This window comes from Stigmatopora argus, chromosome 13 (genome assembly GCF_051989625.1).
Source record: "Stigmatopora argus isolate UIUO_Sarg chromosome 13, RoL_Sarg_1.0, whole genome shotgun sequence".
Taxonomy (NCBI): Eukaryota; Metazoa; Chordata; class Actinopteri; order Syngnathiformes; family Syngnathidae; genus Stigmatopora; species Stigmatopora argus.
The window spans coordinates 9,176,113-9,198,356 of NC_135399.1; the positions used below are offsets into that span (position 1 = coordinate 9,176,113).

Below are 22,244 nucleotides of genomic sequence, written 5' to 3' on the forward strand. Positions count from 1 at the left end.
CATGCGCACTGCTGCATTTTTTTTTTATTATTATTATTGAACAATACAAAAAATGCAGAGCAACTAGCTTACAAGACATAAATAAAGAACCTACAACCAAATTTAAGTACATTTACTCGATTGAAATGATTTCAATAGGACCTTACAATATTGAAACGAAATCTTGAAATATATATTACTACTTCCATCAAGAATCATTCAAAATTTGGGTCTAATCTAAACAAATTAATTTGTGCATTTCCCAACAACATATATTCAGGTGAATTGTGTGTAGAGAAAGGGTCCCACTGTCAACTATTTTTTGACACCAATTGAATGACTATTGTAAATATGCATTCAAAAACCAACCAACGCTCATTTGCCCCTCCCAGTCATCAGGATAGGACGTCTATATACGTCAATGGCAGCCAATGAGTTACATATGATTTCCCACTATAGGCTTTAGATTAGAAGCTCATCATTCGTGGTAAATAAAGATACTGCTGGCCATGAATGGCAATGCCTTCAATTTATAGTACTAACTTCTATTTCCACGTTTTAAAAAAAACAATCAGATGGCCTAGTCTTGATCAAATCAAAATAAAATACTGTGTTATATCGCTAGCAAAATAAATGCTATCAATAGAACAATGTATATCTAATTCCTGCTCTATTGTTTGCTTGTTGTTCAGAGTCTGCCGCTTGGATGGCGGTGAGGCTGGTACGAGTCCTGGTAGGGGTCTAGGAGGAAAGGGTCCTCCTCATCCTGAAGAAACTGGTCACGGCCTGAAGATAACCGGTGGCGACTGATCCCGGCCCGCTCGTTTTGCAAGTTTTGGTCCGCCGGGATCAAGCTGCAACGCTCTGCGATTGAAGTGTTGGCGGCAGGAGTCAAGGCAAAGTTACCTTGCACCTGTTTAACCCAAAAAGCACGTTATGGACGTAAGATTTGTTTGTAATAAAATACAATAAATTCATGAAAAGATAAGATTTCCCCACATGCTTTTGATTGATTTGATTGAAAACAGAAAATGTGAGTTATACATGAACAGCATGAAGAAAAAATTATGAAAAATTAGGGGCCACATTTCAACCCATTTAAAAAATGTTATTTACCTCACAGAAACATATTAAATGTTATTTTAATCACTATACATTATTAAAATGAATTGGCCTGTTAACTGCATTTAAATTGGACACATACAGGAAAAAGTGCAGTAATCCCTCGATTATCGCGTCTTCACTTATCGCGAATTCACTACTTTCCCACTATTAATTATTTTAAAAAACATTAAGTTCATAAAAATGGGAAAATCCACGCTGAAACTCGTAAGAGGAAGCCACTCTTGCTACTAGGCCTCAGCACTGAAGAAGAAAAAAAGTTCTAATAGGGGTGACCCTACTTCGCAATTTTTTGATTATCATATCTGGTCTACATTGACCGCGATATTCGAAAGGATTACTGTATTGTCCTAAAAAGAAATAAATACATGATATAAATAATAAATACAATAAATACATACATTTTGTCCAAACTACTAATAAATTAGTCATTTGAAAAAATAAATAAAGTACTATTTGGACTGTTTAGCATTCTCAATAATACAGTACAAAGTAAGTTTAAAAATTATGGTCATTGGAGTATACTATTCAATAGAATACTCCAATGACCATAATTTTTAAACTATTACTTTGTACTGTATTATAGAGAATGCTAAACAGTACAAATTCTCAATAATACAGTACAAAGTAATAGTTTAAAAATTATGGTCATTGGAGTATACTATTCAACAGTATACTCCAATGACCATAATTTTTAAACTATTACTTTGTACTTTATTATTGAGAATAATTGCAAAATTATATATATACATATATATATATATATATATATATATATATATATATATATATATATATATATATATATATTTTAATAATCCATGCTAAACAGTCCAAGTAGTACATTATATATTTTTTTCAAAATACTAATTTATTAGTAGTTTGAACAAAATGTGTCAATAGTAACTATTGTCATTATCTCCAAGTTTTTCTATAGCGAACTGATAAATGCTCAATAAAATGTTTTTATTTTTTTAAATTCAATTTTCCAACTTAATGGTCTTTGAATAAAATTTTCTTTTATCGCCTAATTTACGCCAGTTGTACCTGAAAAGCGGCTGGATACGGCGAGAGGGGGGCGGTGCTCAGGCTGCGTCCCGGTGCGGTGTCGTGCGTGGGTGGATGTGCGGCTCGCCAGTATGCCTCCAAGCAGTCGGCCAGGTGCTCGCAGGCGTCTTCCAGCTGATTCTTGTCCAGGACGATGTCAAACATCTCCTGCAGTTGGGAACGGAACAAGCGCGAGTGAAGAACGGGAGGACGATGCTGTGAAATGGCGTTTGGAAAACGAGAGCGCTCACAGATGGACACTGGGCGAGTTTTTCAGCCGCCACCAGCTGCACAGTCAAGTGCTTGCTTTGAGATTTTCCTCGAGACTTGATCAGACGCTGGAGGACCTGAAAGCGGCGGCGGTGACAATCTTCATCCGTAGCCGCGAAGCGAATTTCGCTCACCTTGGACGAAGACACTTTAACGTGGACCAGGATGGGCGCCAACGACGTCTTGACGAGCTGCGCCGGGTGGTTGACCGTGTCGGCGTCCAGCACCACTAGCTGCAGCGAGCGCGCCAGCTCGAAGATGCGCTCGATCTCGCTCTGCACCTCAACTGAGATCAGCAAAGACAAGTCAGAGACACTCAAAGACACAACTAAGATTCTGTGAAACACCTAAACTCATTGGCTACCACTGATGACACTAGACATCTGTTTAAACTGGGACAATTGGCAGTGATCCTTCGCCTCTTTCAAAGACACACTAAGTGTGCAGGTGGAAAAGCGCAAAACACGATTGCACTTCAGGAAACAAAATAACAAAAGTCAGAGCAATTACTAAGAATTACTATTACTTTACAGAAAGTCAGCAAACGACACCAAGACACATTTATACGATCTTCTGAAGACATTTTTCCATTAGTTACTCTTCAAAGACCCCAAATGACATCAATGCATATCAAAGACACTTCTATGAAAACATAACAAGGACCTCAAAAGACATGCTCCCAATCTCTCCAAGACATGGTTTCCAATAAAATACTCAGAAAAATAGACACAATATACTTCCATTACGACAATAAACCCAGCAAAATACACCCAAGAGTATTTACAATCCTCAAAAAATGGCTGAGTGTTAAGACCTACCGTATGTATACATGTACATATATGTGTATGTATGCGTGTGTGTGTATATATATATATATATATATATATATTTATTTATTCATGTATTTATTTATTAACTTACTTATTACCTATCTATTTATGTCTAAAATGCTTTTCCTATTACTGCATCCTTACCCTCTTGCTACTATGACAACAAAATTTCCCGAATACGGGATGAATAAAGTTATCCAATCCAATCCAATCCAAATAACACCAAAACATATAAAAGACACTGCCATGGCAGTACAGCCAAACACCAAATGACATTCAGGCACATTCTCGGTTTCTCAAAGACACCAAGCGGTCACACGATTGAGTGCACTTGTTACCGATGCTGGAGCGCGTGTTGGACCTTTCAATGACAGCCCGCTTGGAGGGGTTGTTGAGCAGCGATCTCTTGGCCAGCGAGATGTCGGCCGTCACCCTGGTAATGGAGACCCTGCCCACGCCATGCACCTCTTGTCACGTCACTTCAAAAATGTAAGTGTGCATCTGAGGCATCTTACCTGCCGTCAAACCTGTGCTTCAAGAAGTCGAAGAGCGCCTTCTGCATCATGTCAGTCACCTGCGGACAATCGACACATTTGAACTTTGTCCAAAATGTCAGGACGGACTACCGTGCATCTTTCTGTTTTAGTAGCCTCGCGTCTAGCCAGAGAGCTGTTTCCATGGCGATGGTAGCCAAGGGGGGCAGAAGGAGGGATGGTGACAAAGAACGAACCCCCCCACGCACGAGGATGGTCTAATGGTCCTACCTCAAAGCCTTTGAGCGAGGGGCCCACCAGGACCACTGGCCTCATGGAGGGGACCACATCATATGGAGGGATGTTTTCCACCTAAAGGTTGATTGCTTATCATTAGGTTGTATCTTCTAATCTAAAGTTCAATATTTATACAAAAAGGCCATAGTCAGAAGATTAGCAAAAGAAAATGGTTCACTCACCAATTTTAGTTTTGGCTTTGCTGTTGAGAAAAAAAAAGATCACGATACATATCAGAAAGAAACACCTCTATATAACGTGCATTTATGAAGTTTATCGGGCTAGAACGTAATAACGTTACGTGGGATTCCTGTGGGTGGTTCCAGTTTTTTCTAGGTCTACATTGTCTTTTGCTGTGTCTGTGCTTGCTCCTGCTATGAACTGAATTTCTCAAATACGGGATGAATAAAGGTTAATCTAATCTAAATGGATGACAAATGGGGCCGTAAAATATTGACTAGTGGGCTGCTATCGCCATCAGGGCCACAAATTTGAGACCAGTCTTTTATGAATGAAATCAAAATCTGCTTGTTTTATGGGCACTTGCAACGTGATCACGTTGGAGCAGACATTTAAAAACAAGTAAAAAACAGGTGAGACTGGTTCAAACAAAAATTTTGGACTGACCTGCACTGTTGGGTGGAGTCTTGAAAGTTCCTGACATGATGTCTCCTAAACTGGATGACGAATTCCCGCTGGATTTGTGACTGTTGGAACGAAGAGACAAAAAAAACATGAATTCAGATTAACATTATATTACATATAACATTTTCATAATAATTGTATTTTTGGGTTGGGGTTAACCCCTAACCCTATTGGAATATTGAATGGAAATATGAGCATTCACATCAAGTCCTCCCAGTTTAAATGATCCTTGTCAATGATGGGCATTTAATAAATAAAAATCTACCTTAAAAAGTGTATTGTTTTTTATCCACTTTAATTCCATTCATTTATATACTTATTACCGTGGTATTTATTTATACATGTATTTACATGACCAAAGAAACTCAAGTGTAAGAAAAAAAAGGAATAGTAGTCACTTGAGCACTATAAAAGGTTGAAGAGGTCGACTTTTAAATAGCTGTCAACTGGCCTTTGAAGGGTTAATAAGGATGAATGATAATACTAATGATAATTAAAAAGCAAGAAGTGGGCCACCTGTGCTTGTATTCTTGCTGCAGGCGAATGTTTTCCAATTTGAGGGGACTCGGAATGAAGCCCACGTCGCAACCTTCCTTCACCATGCGACCGATCCACCAATCGTTGTTGTACTTCTGCGCACACACACACACAAAATCATGCATCTTTTTAATGGAAATTGTGGTTTTATCCAAAATATGCAACCTCTGTCTTAAAAATATATATTTATTTTAGGGGAAATACAGTGAGTCCCCACATTTTGCCGCTTAGGGGTTTTCCTACTCAACTATTGCAATTATGATGGGCATCAATTATTCATGGATTTTGCTATTTTTGGTTGAGCCAAGACCATATTAATGGGGAACCCGCTTATACTGTGGTAAATCTAATCGATTTTCCATACATTTTTAAGAGGCTATAGATAACCTACACAGTAATGCAGAATTTCATTTTCTTTATAATATGCATATTGCTTAAAAATATCCTCATGAAAATGTGATTTGGCCTGAGGGAAAAACAAGACTTTTGTCCCAGTTTTTTTTTTTAAGTGTCTTAAAATGATGATCATTTTTTCTTCTTCTTTCAGTCATTCATTTTTCAAGGGGTGTGGTCAGTTTTTTATTTTATTTCTTGAAGTCCTGCTCAGCAATATGAGAGGAATCCGTCAACCATATCCACCATCCTTAAGCAGAAGGATGCAATTAAGGAGAAGAGGCCTTCCAAAGGACTAACTATCATTTCCCACCGGTGCAGTGACATTCACGACGAGATGGAGAGCCTTCTTTTATTGTGGATAAAAGAAAAACAGTTAGCAGGAGATAGCGTGACCGAGGCAACCATATGTGAAAAAGCCAGCGGAATATACATGGATTTGATAACAACGAAAGGAGAGCCTTCAACACCTTCAGAACCCTTTAAAGCGAGTCATGGCTGGTTTTAAAATTTTAAAAAAAGATCTGGAATACACTCGGTAATCAGACACGGGGAAGCGGCAAGTTCCAAACAACTCTTGATGCGTTCGTTTTGAAGACTCCGGCTGAACGTCCGGGTGGGGTCAACCTGTAGAACTAAGGTAAAAAAGATTAAAACAAAATTAGAATTCAGTTTTGTGTGAAGTTACATTACACGTTGAGTGTCTGTATATATTTATCCAAGTTAATTTAAATTTGTTTGTTCGTTTACGAGTGCGTTGTTGCTGTGGATAAAGTCCCCCCGAACACCTCCCCCCGCCTCCGTGTGTATGTCGCTGTCTATATCCCCGGCGAAATGCGTCTAATTTTACTTCTTTTAAACACATTTTATTACTATTAAACCACTCGTTATTTATTACTTGGTCAATATATGGCGAATTAGAAGAAATTAAACATTTTTTCCAATCCAATATCCTGTTTGTGGTGTTTTTTCAGAGGGTTGGAACGAATTAATTTGTTTTCAGTTCATTTCAATGGGAAATGTTCGCTCGAGTTACGAAAAGCTCGACATACGATCTCAGTCTCGGAACGGATTACGATTGTATATCGAGGTACCACTGTAATGAGTTTGTCGTCACCACTTCGCATTTTATTCCAAGCAAACTTTTTACGAGCTTTTATGTTGGACAAACTCATGCTGTTTAAAACAAAACAAAAACAGGAACCTAAATCTCTCGGAGTGCCTCGTTGTGTGCTGCATGTACGCTGAAAAAGAGAATCCCTGTAAAACATGGCTCATTGTATTAGCGCATGCAAAATCTGTGGTGGTTGTGGCGCACCTCTTTGATATGGAGAAAATCCATGGCATCAAAGGAGATGACGCTTCCTGCAACGGGCACGTTTTGGTCCAGAGCGCCACAGTAGCTGACATTTGTCCTCACGGCGAACGCCACCGCTTTGCTCTATGCCGCCATGTCACCCCAAAACAAGATGAGTTGAGCCAAGATAAGCAATTGGTGGGTGCGCGGAAACAGACCTTGGCTCTCTCTAGCTGGAGGCGGGCCTGCTGCTCACGCTCCTGCCGGCCACCCTCCTTGTCCTCCTCCAGGGAAACGTCCGAGTCGGACGGTCGGCTCGTGTAGGAGTCGGCGGAACCCTGGAGAGAAGAACAGATGAGGGGTGAGCTTTAGGGTGGCCATACTTTTGAGGTTTATGCAGGACACTGCGTAGCCTTGAGCACGAATCTTGTTTGTCCCCCCTTTTGGAGCCGCACTTAAACGCAACACAGCGTGTTCGTGAGTGTTTGCTGTATTGAAAGCAATTCTGGGCAGGCAACTCATTCGCCAACATTGGTTAACAATAGACCACAAATCTATTGTTAACCATAGCGTATTCATAACTGCCCATATAGTTCAAATTTCAAGTTACTTTTTATTAATTTTTTTGTTTTGTTTCTATGAATTGAATGAAATGCTTTAATTGTCATTATACAAATATGAGATTTAAAGCTTCACTGCAAATTGTACAAATAACAACAAACAAACAGAGAAATAAATAATCACTAAATAATAACAAAGCTAAATAAATAAATAAGCAGCCAACAAAAGAAGTAGTCACAATACAAATAAGTAGGGAAGTGCACAAATAACAACAACAAACAAATTGTTTATAACTGTATTGATAATTTCATGTGTACCATTTCGTTTGTGTTTTAGGATTTTATGTGATGGAAAGCACTTTGAATAACCTTGACTTGTGTTTTGCAATTAAATTTGTCTTGAGATATGAACAACAGATGTTAGAATCTCTTATGTAGAAAACAGTATCGTTGTGAGGAAGACGTTTTCTCTGCTCACAAAGTGTCCTTTTGCTCTTGTTGTGGAAATGGCCACCCTAGCTGGGTCAAGGGTAAATGCGCGCATGATAGGTCAACGAGAAGCTTAAATATGACCGACATGCTAACGTGACACAGTGCAATTTTGGTTTGGCAGCGGTTTTTTTACTGTTATATTCCATCCGGTATCACTTTAATGCCGTGCAACTTTCAGTGAGGACCCTCCCAGACCAGTGGAATGCGGCCCTGACGTGGCGGTTAGTGTAGCACGGTACTTGAGGTTTATCTTGACTTCTTGTGTCTGAGAACCCCAAGTATCCCAGCCAGGTTCAAAGGTTAAAAACATTCTTGTTTGTGGCGTCCGCCAGTGCCCATTGCTACGCTAACCAGCATGGTCTAAAAATAACAGACACGTTCCATTCTGCTGAGATTTTATCAATGGCCACCACACTCTTTGTGAAATAATTATTTTACCCTAACAATTTAGCAATATGATAAATTACCATAAAAAACATACTAAATATTACATAAGTATAGATTTATTTCATGTTGTTTTCAGTACATTTACTACATTTAAACCTTTAAAAAAGTAAATAAGTAAAAATATTTTTTCAATAGAAAACAGCGTCATTGCAGTAAACTTAACTTTATTCTTGCAAATGAAAGCTCTTTTAAAAAAACTAACTTTTTGTTGTTGTAAATCAACCTATTTTATTATTGGAGTTTTTTTTTTAAAGATTCATAAACGTGGATTTTCTTCATTTATTATGTTATTGTGTGAATCCTTACAAAATCTAATAAAGTCAGGCTTTATTTTCAATTTCTTTGTTACTCTCATTATTTCTTGCTTGAGTGTAACTCAGTGAAAAATAATCTAATAATATTTCCTCCTTTTTTCAAAAAAAGAAAAATAAATAAAAAACTGTAGTATACTTCTAAGTGTTGATTGCTAAGACTTTTTCCCTTAAATATTAATGTATTTTTTCTAATCCAGCTTACTACAGAACTGTATTCTCACAATATTATGCCTTTTTCAAGAGGAAAACTGCTTTACAATGACAATTCAGTAACTTATTTTGTCGTAAAATAAAGTCACGATTCTCGATTTTGAAAAGAATTCCAACTAAACCGAGTTATCATCAACACACATTCTCCACTCACCTCTTCCCAGTCATCAAATCCATGCAAGGACAAGTTGTCAGACATCGACAAGGAAATTAATTTCATCCACAAACATACAAAAGAAGAAGTGGAAGAATGAGAAGATATCTTATTTTCTTTTTGAGTGAGGGCAGGGTTGCCTCCCATCAGCAAACAAACTGCCCTCACACTGAGCCTCATTGGCTGAAGAAGAGGAAGGAATATGTGTGTATGTGTGTGCGTGAGTGTGTGCATGTACCGGGTGAGGGGAGACATTTGTTTTTGTGACATGTGTTTGTGTGTAAAACTCTTGCAGTGAATATTTTGATGGGGGTGTGTTCATGATAGAGTGTACCTATTAGGTTATGTGTCGAGTAATAATAGCAAATATGTATTTCATAAACACAATCTATGACATTTAAAAGAATACTATTTGTATTTTGTAGCCACTAAACCAATTGGATAAGACATTCACACTCATACCAAATTCTCCCTTTTTGTTCATTCATTTGTTGCTTTAAAGTCAAAGGTTTACATATATTAAGGCAGTGGCGGGCCGTCAGGGCCTTCAAGGCCTTCTCTGCTGGCCTAAGAAATATCTGAATCATATATTATATTTTGTCCATCAATACTTATTAAATAATTCCAAATTGTCTGTTAGCTTCCTTTCATTGCTTTCCCCCCCGGTTGCACTGCTTCCAGATGTGTGTTTTCATATTGAAGCATTTAACCAATCACATTTCAGCCATTATTTGTTGCCAGGGTCAGAAATCTGCCTCAAAGCCTTCACAATCAGTTCTGCAGGCTCTGCTGCATTAAACAAGCGTCGATAAGACTGTTGCTTTAACCAATCAGATTTCGAGTTGGCAACACCACAAAGCCTTGTCACAGGCGTAGGGATACGTCATTGCCTTGTCGCAGGCGTAGGGATACGTCGTTGACTTGTCGCAAGCGTAGGGATACGTCATTGCCTTGTTGCAGGCGTAGGGATACGTCATCGCTTTCACCAACTATGATTCAGAGCTACCAAACTGTATTTGGAGCGAGCTGCACAAGCAAATATATTGTTGTGTTGATTTAAAGCCATTTTCAAGACGGACTATGCCAGAAATACGACAGGACAGGCTCGACTTTCAGCATTAGCTTCGATGGCGATATAAAAGAAGGAAGGAAGAAAGAAAGAAAGGAGGACGGATATTGTGTACAGTTAAAAAGGATTTTTGGTGAATAAAATATGGCTATATTCCTAAATAATATTTCAATTGTGGGCCAAGTTCTGATATCTGAAAAGCTCCAGTGTTTGTATTTAATCACTAAATGCTGCTAGGAAGTGGATTTTACCCAATTTTAGTGCAATTTTTGCCATTTCGCCATTGACGTCCATCGCTGTCTTTTCCCGGGGAAATCACCCCCCTGGCCCGGTTGTGATGTCTGAAAAGCTCCAGTATTTGTATTTAATCACTAAATGCTGCTAGGAAGTGGATTTTAACCGTTGAAGGTGCTACGAGAAAATGCACGGACCGCCACTGTATTAAAGTGGTTATATTTTTAACCCAATTTGGGAAAGTCAAAAGACCTCAGCCAAGTTAGCCCTTGTAAGGTTTTAGATTAGATTGGATAACTTTATTCATCCCGTATTCGGGAAGTTTCACTGTCACAGTTTGTGTGTGTTACCTGTCTGAGGATGAAGCTGGTGGACGTGGTGCTGCCATCCGATCGCTTGAGTCGACTCCTTCGCGAATACGTCCCTGCACTCATCTGAAGGGTAACAATTAAGGGAGTTAAAATGTTGAACTCAGGACATCACTGAGTCTGACCAACTTTGCTTTTTTAGTGATAGCTTTTTTTTAACGAAAAGCAAAACATCAAAAAGGGGTCTAAATGAGATTTTTCGTTATAGTTCCAATTTTTCTGGAAAGCTAGGATTAAACAAATCTACATTTCCCAAATCATAAGTCTTTGGTCAAGTGAATAAGAAACAACTCAAGTTTATGATGTTAGCAACAGGACCAATTAGAAATATGTAATTTAAAAAAACTAATTTAACTGAAGTGTTTAGAGACTAACCATTTGCATTTACATGGACGCAAATGAGCAATCCGGATCAGATCTGGATTGAAAAGGTCAATATGGCATTTGAGACGTAAAACAAGGAAGGACAGTAAACAATTATGTTTCAGTGAATGAATACTGTCAACCCTCCCAAGTCGAATTGTTGGTACATCTTTGTCAAGGACAGGCAATTAATTCAATTGGAACTGTCACAATTTTCTGTTCCGTTCATAGTTTTAATCCTTAATGAATCCGGAATGGTTTTGTTTTTTTCCTGGACAACGTTTTGTGTTGGTTTGTTGCCAATGAGCATCATTATCTAATGACCTACTTCGAAGTGAGTGCGGGTCTGCACCTGAGCTTTGAGGGGGACAGTGGTGGGGCGTTTGAGCGGTGGCGGTGGTGTGTGTGTGTGGGTGTGTGTGGGTGGGGGGTGTCTTTAAATGAAAAGTCTCAAGTAAAAGATGCTTAAATTAATGGGAATGTATTAAATATAGTTACAAATGGCACTTTATCAAATAGAGCTGTTTTTAAAAATTTATATTTGGACTACTTTTTCCAGTTCAAGTGCACATGACATCATTGCATTCAATCAAAAAGCACAAAAAAAGAAGAATTTACTCCAAATTGTGGCTAATGTACCTGAAAAGCTGTCTTGTGCGCTCCATCCGGTGCCCCGTGTCTGCTGTAGATGTGCCGGGACATGTCAGCCAGCTCATCGGTCCAGGGTGGAGGCTGGCGCTCGGTGCCGCCGTGCTCCGGCAGCTGCTCCCCGGCGTGCGGACCCTTCCCCGCCGTGGCCACCTCCGCTACCGCCGGCTCCAGTTTGCCGTCGGTTGCGCTTTGACGATGCAAAAACCTTCTCCGTGCGTGCGCGTCAGCCGTCTGTGGAGGAAGAAAAGTGCCCTGCCCTGCTGCTCACCAGGGGATTATTGAACGCACCATTACATTGGCTACATACAGTAGATGCGATGGTGACGCGCTGCGTTCACTGACCACGGGAAATGAAGTCAACTAGAACAGCGTAAGGGAGAACGGGGTTTCTTTTAGAAGTCATTCACTTATTACAGGAAGACAATATTGGTTGAATTCGGCAATTTTTTTTAAGCAGTCATTTATGAGCAATCAAAAGACGTCCTCACACTGTCCGACCCATTGTGGGGTTGGCTGCCAGATGTTTTTGAATTAGATATTTTTTCAAATGATAAGTCTTCTGTAAATGTAAGTATGCAATTAAATTAATAAATGAGGAACATGAAAAATTGATTACCTTAAAATGAGAACAGGTTAAGAATGTTCCTTCAACAGAACAAAGTAAATTTTGAGCTTATGGTGTAAAAAAGCAAGCATTTCAGTCCAGAATTAATTTAAATGTATTGAACTGAAAATTAAATTGATTCCATAACTAAAGATCAACAATCTGTCCGAAAGTATAGAGATTCTGAAACAGTGATTGATATCATATCTTTGCTTGCCAAAGGAAAATTATTGTTTTTAAAATAACAGATATTCACAATTCATAAGCAAAAAAATAAAACACATAAGGCAGCTGCATCAAGGATGAAAAACGATCCGAGGACCCCCATTGTGCAGGAAAGCGGTGAGGCGCCCGATAAAAAGGTCACGCCGATAAATAAATGATGACAACCCGCCTTTGAACAATGAGACGCGCTGTTTGTTGTGTTTTTATTTTGTATTTTCTGAAAGAACATCGAGTTACAAAAGGGTAAAAGAGCACTTTGCTGAATATATACATTTATTATGTTTCATTATAATACACAAGCGCAGTAGCAGCACACCTGTGTGACGCGGATATCGTCGATACGCAGGTGGGACAAGGCCTCCAGTGGTAAATACAAAGCTAAGGTGCGACTGTACATTGAAAATGGGGCTCACAGAAAAGGCGTACGAGACAGAAATGTTTGTAATCGGTTTGGACGATTGCCTTGGATGATTTAAGGACGGGGATGTTGTGTCAAACGTTCTTCCGGTTTTCTGGAAATGCCGCAAGAGGTCCTCTTAAAAGCCAGGACTCCAAACGATGCACAAAAGGGCGAAAAAAAAAAGGCTTTTAAAACCTTGTGGTTTTAACAGACAGCAGTGTGAGGATAGAAAAACTGCATTTCATCTTCAACAGACTTTGCGCCAGCAGGCATAAAGAAACTTCTCGTCGCAATGTTTGTCAAATCTCCAAACATATGCAAGTTAATTACGATGGATTATTAGAGCCAAATAAATAAAAAAAACGGGGCTCTGCTAACAAGGCCTTAATATGATGAGATTGAGGTCGTAATATCACCAGGATAAAGCCATACCTCGTAAAATCATCTAATTTCACATTACGTAAATTATGAGATTGAAGTATATCACAAAGAAATAAGGCATAATATAACCTGATTAAAGTCTTAAATGGTGTATCTTTACGTTATTTTGTTTGCATGCATGCATTTTGGCAAAATATGCTACCAAATAGCACTGCCTCTGTTTAAAATGAACAAATTCGAGCATCTATTTTAAGATTCACTTTTTTGGCACAGCGATATTAAATTATAATCAACACTATACTAATACTATGTTGTAGCTCCCATTATTTGATCATTTTAAATAATATAGCAGCTTATTTTGCTCATTTACCCACATATGCATATGATCTAACATAAAGTTACATACTACAATGACTTCAATCTGGTAATATTACATTTCTCTCATAATATTACTACGTATGACTTTATTCTCACAACTTTGAGCCTTTTTCCGTCATTTACAATTTTAATCTTTGTCATATTACTATGCATTACTTAATATGCTACTTTACCTTGGACTTCTTTCTTGTGATATTTCAACTTTAATCTCGCAACATTACGACTTTATTCACGCACTCCTATTTCTTTGTTCCTATCACGCCATCACAGTTGACAAATTATTCAACAAAAAAAAACCCAAAAAATCCCCTCTTCACTACCTACAAATTTGCCTGGCAGTTCACCCATGATGATGAGAAAAAAAATGTCAGCAAGGCTTCTGACTTGAAAATGCTGCGGTAGCCTTGGCGCGGACATTCACGTCAAAGATTAAAACCATGAGGATCGATATGAAAAGTAAATGTTGTATCCTTGTCTCAGGGGTGTTTCACACAGGAAGTAGTCGTTAGGTAGACTGGGACGGGCACTTACGCACATATATATCTCCATACACACACACGCATACAGGTGGAACCTACTATTTTGTTTAGAGGAGGGGCTTCTGGTAATACGCTCCTTGCTGGTGGTGTTGCTGCGGGGCGCCGGTGGAAGGAGGAAGAGGAGGGTAGGACGCAGACGGCATGGTGCTGTTCATGTAGCGCGACATGTCCACGGGCATCTGGGGGTAACCGCTGCCACCGGCTGCCGGGTTCATGTAGTGGTGAGGATGCGGGGCAAGGCTACTGCCACTGTATTATAGAAACATTAAAGTCAATTGTCAGGAATGTTTAAAAATAAATTATATTTAGTCTAGCTGGACCCTCCAGCACATTTGAAAAATGTGTTTTATTAATTTTGGGGGGATTTATAAAAAATTTAAAAAAATACTTAGAGTTGGTTGTATGAAACATATCCATGAAACAGTGTATTGTACCAAAAATCAATACATAAATAATGATTTGTTGAAAAAACATTAACATTTAGCTAAACAGTAAGACTTGTTTATAAAATTATATTGAGGACACCAAATTAATGACATAATTTCGAGGCTAGCCATCCCAGTCAAAATGGATTAGATGTCTATTAGCATCAATGGCAGTGATACATGATCACTCAACAAAGGGAGCATAAACGTCACTAAAATCACATTTAACAGAGTTCAAACGATCAGACTGGCCTCATTTTATAGCAGATTATTGACGAGAATAATGTAATTTGTTTGAAACTTTATCTTGTCCTGCATAACTAATTTGCAAAAAAACTGTTTAGGCTAAAAACCCTCTTAATGTTGCCCAGCTTTATTCAAATTGGGGAAAAAATGAAATTTGGATGAGCTATTTTTCCCTCTTTAATACATTATTGAGGTATCGGATGGAGACTCTGCATCAGCAGAACCACAAAATCAGGTGACTCGCACTTGAATGGAATGCAAAAATTTGCAAATGGGACGTGCCTGATAAAAATGTCTTTCTCCAAAAACCCTAAACTACTCTTAAACTCTGATTCTACTTCTGTGTCAAGATGATTTTTAGCTGCTTGCAGAAACTTTGAGACACAGAATTGGTTGTATATTTGACCTCATGTATGTCGGCAGTCCAGCTTGGCTGTTGTTGGGCAGCGAATGCAGTGCCCCGGACTGGTCGCCGGGCACACTGTAGGCTCCTGGTGGAGGAATGACGGGTGGTAGATAGCCGGCAGCACCAGCGGCGACTTGGCCAATGTAACCCTACACATCAAATCCACAAAAGGCAAGTAGTGTTAATAATGCACACACTAATATGTATTTCAAAAAGGGGAGTGATCTGAGATTAAAGCTTTTTCTTATGTTTCTGTTTTTGAGAATGCTATAAATATAACATTAACTTTTTTTTTACACTAATAAATATTTTGAAAACTTAGTCCATGTGAAAAAATCAAGTTATTTGGGAAGAAAATATGATAAACTTAACAGAATTAAGAATTTTAGTCTTTGTAGAACAAAGTTGGAACATCAAAATATACTAAAAGTTATTATTTCCTTTTTTTTGGAGGCACAAATATAAATTAAAGTAAAAACAAAAGAAGCAAAAATGCCTACCTGGACAAAAGGTCAAATGTCCTATTTTTTAAAAAAAAAAAAATTCACAATCGCATTATGTGTAGACCAAATTTCTTATTTTGTCCCAGAACTGTATCACAACAACTTTTTTTTATAACTTTTTAGAGAAAATTGCAAATTTGTTACATTAAAACTTTGTATTATTTACCATATTTTTTTAGACTATAGGTTGCACCAGCCAAAAAATACACAATGAAGAGGGAAAAAAAACAATATATAAGCATAAATCGCATTTTTGAGTGGGCATTTTTTTATTTGATACCAAGAAAAAGATATGTTAAAGTAAGGCACACGTGAGTATTAGTCGCAGGCCCTTCAAAACTGTGAAAAAAGTGCAACTGATAGTCCAGAAAATACTTTACATTTGAAACACCTATTTTTTAATGAAATGTTTTATTAGACCGATAACTTAATTGTACTATTTTTGCTCTCTCGGATGTCAGCAAAGCAGAAACGAGGGCAGACGTTTGCTGCCCGCTTCAGTGGACATTCCAAAATCTCAAGGGAGGAACGCTTACATCAATCATTGTAGATAAAAGAGCTGGGAAGGGAAAAGAGCAGGCGGATGAATATTCTCCGAGGACGGTGAGGAAAAAAAGCTTGCCTTACTTACTGCACGAATATAAAAAGACATCGGCATATGGCGGTATAAACACTACGTGAAAGCTGAGTCAATATGCCGTCATATAAAGATTTGGGATCTCCGTCACTCGATCAAGCGTGCTGACTTTTTATTTGCACCACTTCACTAGCCTGCTTTTTATTGACTCGTCATACTTGACCAAGCAGGAGATGAAGCTCAGATGGCATGGAGTGGATTTATTTGGATGGGGATTATCTTCAATCCCAGCCCTTTTCAAATGTGCCAAAAATCGCCAAAAAAAACAATACAAGACTAGAAAATATTTTGGGAAAAGAAAAATTGCATGGGAATGTTTTTTGAGTCAATATCTGAAATTTAAGCTTTTTTTTTCTTAAAAAAATGACCAACAACGATATTGTTTTGTAGGACCCAGTTGTAAATATATTGCAGTGAGTAGAGATGTGTTTAATAGAAATTGACTTGCCTGTTGTAAATGAATGGGTTTTGTCCAATGTTGGCAAAAAAGTATGTTTTTGCCAACATTTTAATGTGTGCTTTAAGTAAATCAGAAAACACTGTAGGACCATTAGTATTTTGAAAAAACGATATTTTTTTGTCTTTTTTTGCCACACCTGTATTTTTTTTAATGATTTCAATTTAGAACACAGTTAATAAGTCAAAATGTGTGTGCCGTGGACAGTAAAAAAATAATAATTGTACATTGTGAGCTTTGCTTTACAGAGCATCCCCACAATTCCGAAATACTATTTCAGACCTGCATGGTGGCTGGTGGGGGCGTAGTTCCAAACTGGGTCATCTTGGAGTAGGACTGGTAGAGAGGCGCCTCATTCATGAGTTTGTTGTAAAGGTCCAGGGCTTCCAGGACCTTCACGTTGAGCTCCGACAACTCTGAGTGTTTCCTGGACAGCGACAAAAATGATGAGCCGATTCCACCCGCTCATCGTTCATAAGCGGCTCCATAAATCGTTTGTTTACCTGTCAATCTGTTGCAATTTTTCGTCAATCATGGGGTTCATCTGCTCGCAAGTGCCTGCCCAATCACAAACAGTGGTCAGGAGTTGAACAAAGAAGCTTAGGTGTGTTTACCATCGTTTGAGGCTTGATACCTTCCAGCTGCATCAGCTCAGAAGAGTTTAGATTTGGATCTGCCGGATCGGCGTTCTGTAGCAGCGCCAAAGTTCTGTCCATCTTCCCCTGCAAAAATGGATTAGCGCATGTATAAAATTTGGCTTTGTTTCTTCTGCCACCAGTATCGGCCAGTACTAGGAAATAACATGCCAATACTGTGCAATATCTACTTTTCAAGGTCTTGTTTTCATTTAAATTGGTGTTCAAAATGTCTTTTTTTCCAACTTGAGTCTTGAAAAAGAGGAGGTCGTCTTATATTCGGGCCAATACGGTAATTTGCCGATACCACACAGACGGGCGTCGGAAACAGTAGCGGGAGCCAAAAAATTGTATCGGTGCAACACAATTATGCACTAAAAAGTACTCAAAAGCAAGTTGTGTAACAGAGCTTTTACATTCAAATACCATGGACAATGGTATTTGACAAAGGTGGGAAATCTTTGAATAATTACTTAAAATCACTGAAATTGGAACATATCAATATTTGTTTATTAGTTTGAGTTACTTCTTGAACAAAAAAATCTTTTGAAACGCTTAAATTCTGCTGGAAACTTGAGAAGGTTAATTTAAAAACAACTCAGGAAGGAGGCCCATTTCAGTCATTCTCAGGTGAATTTCATTTTTGTGTCATATTTAATAAGCAAAATCATTTTGAACATAAAAAAAGTTTAGACACTGACCTCATCAATGAAAATGGGCTCAGGCTCAATTTTGGGTTCCACAATCGATTCCTCTGGACTGGCCACTTTTTCGACTGCATGCTCTGAACGATGAAAAAAAGCGACATCAAAACAATACCGTTCAATTACGGAGACCATCCACAAGGGGGTACTGTGAACCTATTTCCGCTTCACTGTTCAGGTTGGTGGTGACAAAATTGGAGGGGAAGAGACCCACGCCACGATGGTTCTCGCCCTTCCACCAGTTTGGATCACTACAAAGACAGAAAAAAATAGATTGTGAGATATTTCGTTCATTTCAAATGGATTTGGACATCTAGCGCAGTCAATGGGAGCGAGTGGGTAAAATTAGCGTTTTGTAAAGGTTCTAAAATAAAAAATAAATTAAAAAAACTTAAATTTGAACTTGAAAGTGACTCAAATTTTCAATCACACCTGTCGTCCAAGACCAGGATGAGCTCTCCGGCTTTGAAAGTAAGCTCGTTGTCCTCGGCTGCCTCAAAATCGTAAAGCGCTCGAACTTTGCGTGCTTCCTGCGTAGCACCGCCTCCCTCGCTGCTTGTGTAGCTCGGGGGATCGGCGGTCAGCGTCGAGGGGCGTGACTCGGCCTGATGTTTCTGTTCTTGCAAGGACAGCTCGATGGCTGTCGCATTATGAAGAAGGAGAGCAAAGGTGTTTTAAAAATGTATTGAGCAAACGCAGGCAATAAGAAAATGGGGGACTAGAAACGTGAACAAATAGATTTCTACATATGTTGTGTGCACCTTTGGCCAGGTTGTCGTCATCCATTGCTTTGCCCGCAGCAGGAGTGCTGGTGACCTTTACACCGGACCCCTGAAGTGCACAGAGAGGTTAACAAAAAGCGGAGAGTAGTAAGCATCAAATGCTACTTTTCCTGTGCTTCCTCTTCATAACGGACAGCGCAACTGCTAGAAAAATGTTAACCTCTCCTTTTAACAATCAGCTGGGATGGTACAATCCCTTTTCCCCAAACCCTGAATTGGTGGCCAGCCAATTGCAGGAGAGAACAAATACTCCCATTTGATGGGCAAAATAATGACAGCATTTGAAATGTATCAAGTTAGGAATTTCTTTGTAATTCTAATCCTTTTTTTTCTTTATAATTATAATCAGGGTTGCAGGAAAAATCCAGAAAAATCCAAAGATTCATAATAAAAAATAAATAATAAAAAATAAATAATAAATAAATAAATATATATGTATGTACATACACACATACATATACTTTTTATTTATTTGTTGTTATTTTTTTATTATGAATTATTGTATTTTTCTGTATTAGTGCTATTAGTAAGATTATTTTTTAAATAACCCAAAATAGTCACTTGCTTAACTGCAAAAAATAGAAGAATTAATGGCAAAAAGTTTTCATTAAAATTTGCAAAAATACTCGCTTATACAGGGTTAAAGTTTCACGTCTCAACATTTGAATAGCTGTCCACTGTAGTGAGCACTGTCCCTGAAAAGATTAAGACGAAACGGCACTGCGGAGACCCCACATCTTGCCGTGGTAGTAAACCACTTAAGACTCGCCTGTGAGGACGCGCTCGGGAAGCTGATGCCGTCCTCTTTCAGCGACTTGATGGTGGCACCTATCAGGCTGAGCTGAGGTTCCTTCTGGAAGTCGTCAGCCCACTCCACCAACAGTGCCTTCAGCTTCTCGCACACCTTGGGGTGTGCCTTCCAAAACACAAACACACATTCATCACCCAAAACACGTCTTCTCCAGTCATATATATATAAAACAATAAAGATTGGGGTATTTAGACTTGATGTAACATAACCATTCAACCCCTCAACATTCATATTTTTATAGGTGCACATACCCTTCCCAGCACGCTGCGCACTTCACTCGCAAAATCCCGGGAGCAAATCTCCAAGTGGAAGATTTTGCCACAGTTTGACACACAGGCACCCAGCAACTGTGGAAAGATCATGAAAGACATTAACAAATGAATAAACATATAAAATAATTTGCTTTTTGAAGGTGATATTGTGGTTGGGGTAGTATAAACACGAGCAAATTCTACGTGAGGAATTACAGTAACCGGTGACAATTTATTTTGCAATTTCATTAAATAAAAGCTGCATGTGGGGGTCAGTTTTTGGTCACTTGGGGCTGCCATGGAACCATATAAATATTCAATGTAACAAATCAGTTTGGGGAAAAACAATAATATGCAATCATTTCTTTGAATATCACACGGTGTGCTTTCTTTTCAAGTCCAGGTGATATTATTTTATTCTTATAGACATATTGAGCTGATGTTTTGCGGGTAATAAACTCACATTAAGAGCCTGCAGGGCAACATGTGGCACTTTATGGTTGACTCTCTTCATGATAGATCTAAGGCTGTCCTTGGCTCTGGATTCATGGAGACAGTCACATTTAGAAATCCGTCATTAAATAAAACAAGGCTCATTTCATTTGAAATTTTAGAGAGAGTGTGTGTTCATTCCAGACACATCGCAGTCCCATGTAGGCACATACCCATTGGGCGTAGATCCAATCCTATCACAGATGTCCAAAATAAGCCCCCAGTCATCTGTCGTGTTGGTTTCATTGGTCGCCTTTTCTACAAATAAACAAACCAAAAATGGCTAAATACAGAATAAAAGACTGAACTTCTATAACACTTTAAGGAGTATCTTAGTATGGAAGGAAGTTATTTCACAATTTTGCTAGGTTAAATTCTGCTTAATGTTTATTTTGGAAGAGTACATGTAAAATATAATCATGTGTAGCAGTTGTTTTGATAGCATTGTGTTATTGGTATGTTACCAACCGATATTACACACAATAAACCTCTTGTTGGTATGAGTTAAAAAGCTTGGAATGTCCAGCCATTTTAGATGACCCACATTCCTATCAGGTGATCATGACACATCAGCGAGGTCACAAAGTGTTCCCATTTCGTTGTATGCCACTATCTCCTTCAAAGTAACAAGTAAATGGGAAAAAAATCGCTTAAAATCCCGTTTTCCGTAGCAATGTGAGACTTTAAAACGAAATTGTGAGCTGTCAACGGTCAAGAAATACACTCAGCAGGCAACAACGAAGCAACTCCAGCTAAGCTAAAGTTAGCAACAAGTGGACATCTTCCAACCAAAACAGAGGCAGAGATTCACTTACCCACATCTTGATCAAATGGGTTTTGGGCAAATAAAGGCATAATTAAGAGTTAAAACTATGTGACCAGGGAGTAATAGTGTGGTGTCGGACTACTTCGACGGAAAAAGAGGATAAATAAATATCGTTTCCTTGTCCAGTAAAGGGGCACTGTTTGCACTTCCGGGAACTTAGTTGTCTTTGGCGATGCCTGTTCAGTTGTGTTTTTGTGGTATCATTCAAATGATTTTTTTAAAGGAAAAATAGGCATTAGGTACGGAAGCGTATTGCATTCAACTGTAAAATAAAAAAGCCCTGGCTGTTTTTCAAATTAATTTATTTTGTGGTTGTTTTTTGGATTTCTTTTCCCCAAATCCATTTTTCTGAATAATTTATTTTGATTATTGTTTTTTGAATTCTTCTTTCACCTTGTTTTTTGAGTAATTTATTTTCAAGGTGTGTTTATTTTTTGCCGCTGTTGGAGGAAAAAAAGAGGAATGACAAAAAATAATTCAAGAAAAACCTTGAAAATAAATTTCTTAGAAAAAACAAAGTTAAAAAAATAATTTAAAAAACAGCCCTCAAAATAAATTAATCAGAAAACAGACTGGGGAAAAAAATATTTTGATGCAATATTCTTCCGTAATTGCATACTACGAATTCAGTGTTAAGAATATTTTAGTGGAGAAAATCACACATACCAGAGCGGTTTACCGACGCAAGATGGCCGCCAGTTAGTTACATGCCACTTCTGCCTTTAGACATCATGCCTGATAAATGTCATGTCAAAATAAAAATATCTTATAGTTATCTACACTAGTGACT

General features: G+C 38.4%; 2 protein-coding genes across 5 annotated transcripts; both read right to left on the reverse strand.

The window, feature by feature from the left end:
• Positions 1-6: 6 nt before the first annotated feature.
• Positions 7-12,377, reverse strand: cacnb4a (calcium channel, voltage-dependent, beta 4a subunit). 4 transcript variants are annotated; one of them, XM_077617894.1, is made up of 14 exons: positions 11,741-12,375; positions 10,721-10,804; positions 7,109-7,228; positions 6,912-7,034; positions 5,180-5,295; positions 4,646-4,725; positions 4,201-4,220; positions 4,013-4,093; positions 3,764-3,822; positions 3,587-3,696; positions 2,553-2,704; positions 2,400-2,495; positions 2,149-2,316; positions 7-892 (listed from the first exon to the last, which is right to left on the reverse strand). In XM_077617894.1, exons 1-14 carry the CDS (start codon positions 11,801-11,803, stop codon positions 668-670), a joined length of 1,497 nt encoding a protein of 498 aa, XP_077474020.1. In that variant the 5' UTR covers positions 11,804-12,375; the 3' UTR covers positions 7-667. The 4 variants fall into 4 exon arrangements, with proteins under 4 accessions (XP_077474020.1, XP_077474018.1, XP_077474021.1 ...); XM_077617892.1 differs by having other exon boundaries at positions 2,400-2,704; positions 11,741-12,377; XM_077617895.1 differs by lacking the exons at positions 10,721-10,804; positions 11,741-12,375 and adding an exon at positions 9,068-9,223.
• Positions 12,378-12,770: 393 nt separating this feature from the next.
• stam2 (signal transducing adaptor molecule (SH3 domain and ITAM motif) 2) lies at positions 12,771-21,637 on the reverse strand. The gene is made up of 14 exons (XM_077617896.1): positions 21,444-21,637; positions 20,802-20,886; positions 20,600-20,675; positions 20,137-20,232; positions 19,844-19,990; positions 19,054-19,123; positions 18,725-18,932; positions 18,449-18,543; positions 18,290-18,372; positions 17,588-17,675; positions 17,457-17,511; positions 17,236-17,380; positions 15,357-15,505; positions 12,771-14,528 (listed from the first exon to the last, which is right to left on the reverse strand). Exons 1-14 carry the CDS (start codon positions 21,481-21,483, stop codon positions 14,327-14,329), a joined length of 1,539 nt encoding a protein of 512 aa, XP_077474022.1. The 5' UTR covers positions 21,484-21,637; the 3' UTR covers positions 12,771-14,326.
• Positions 21,638-22,244: the final 607 nt, after the last annotated feature.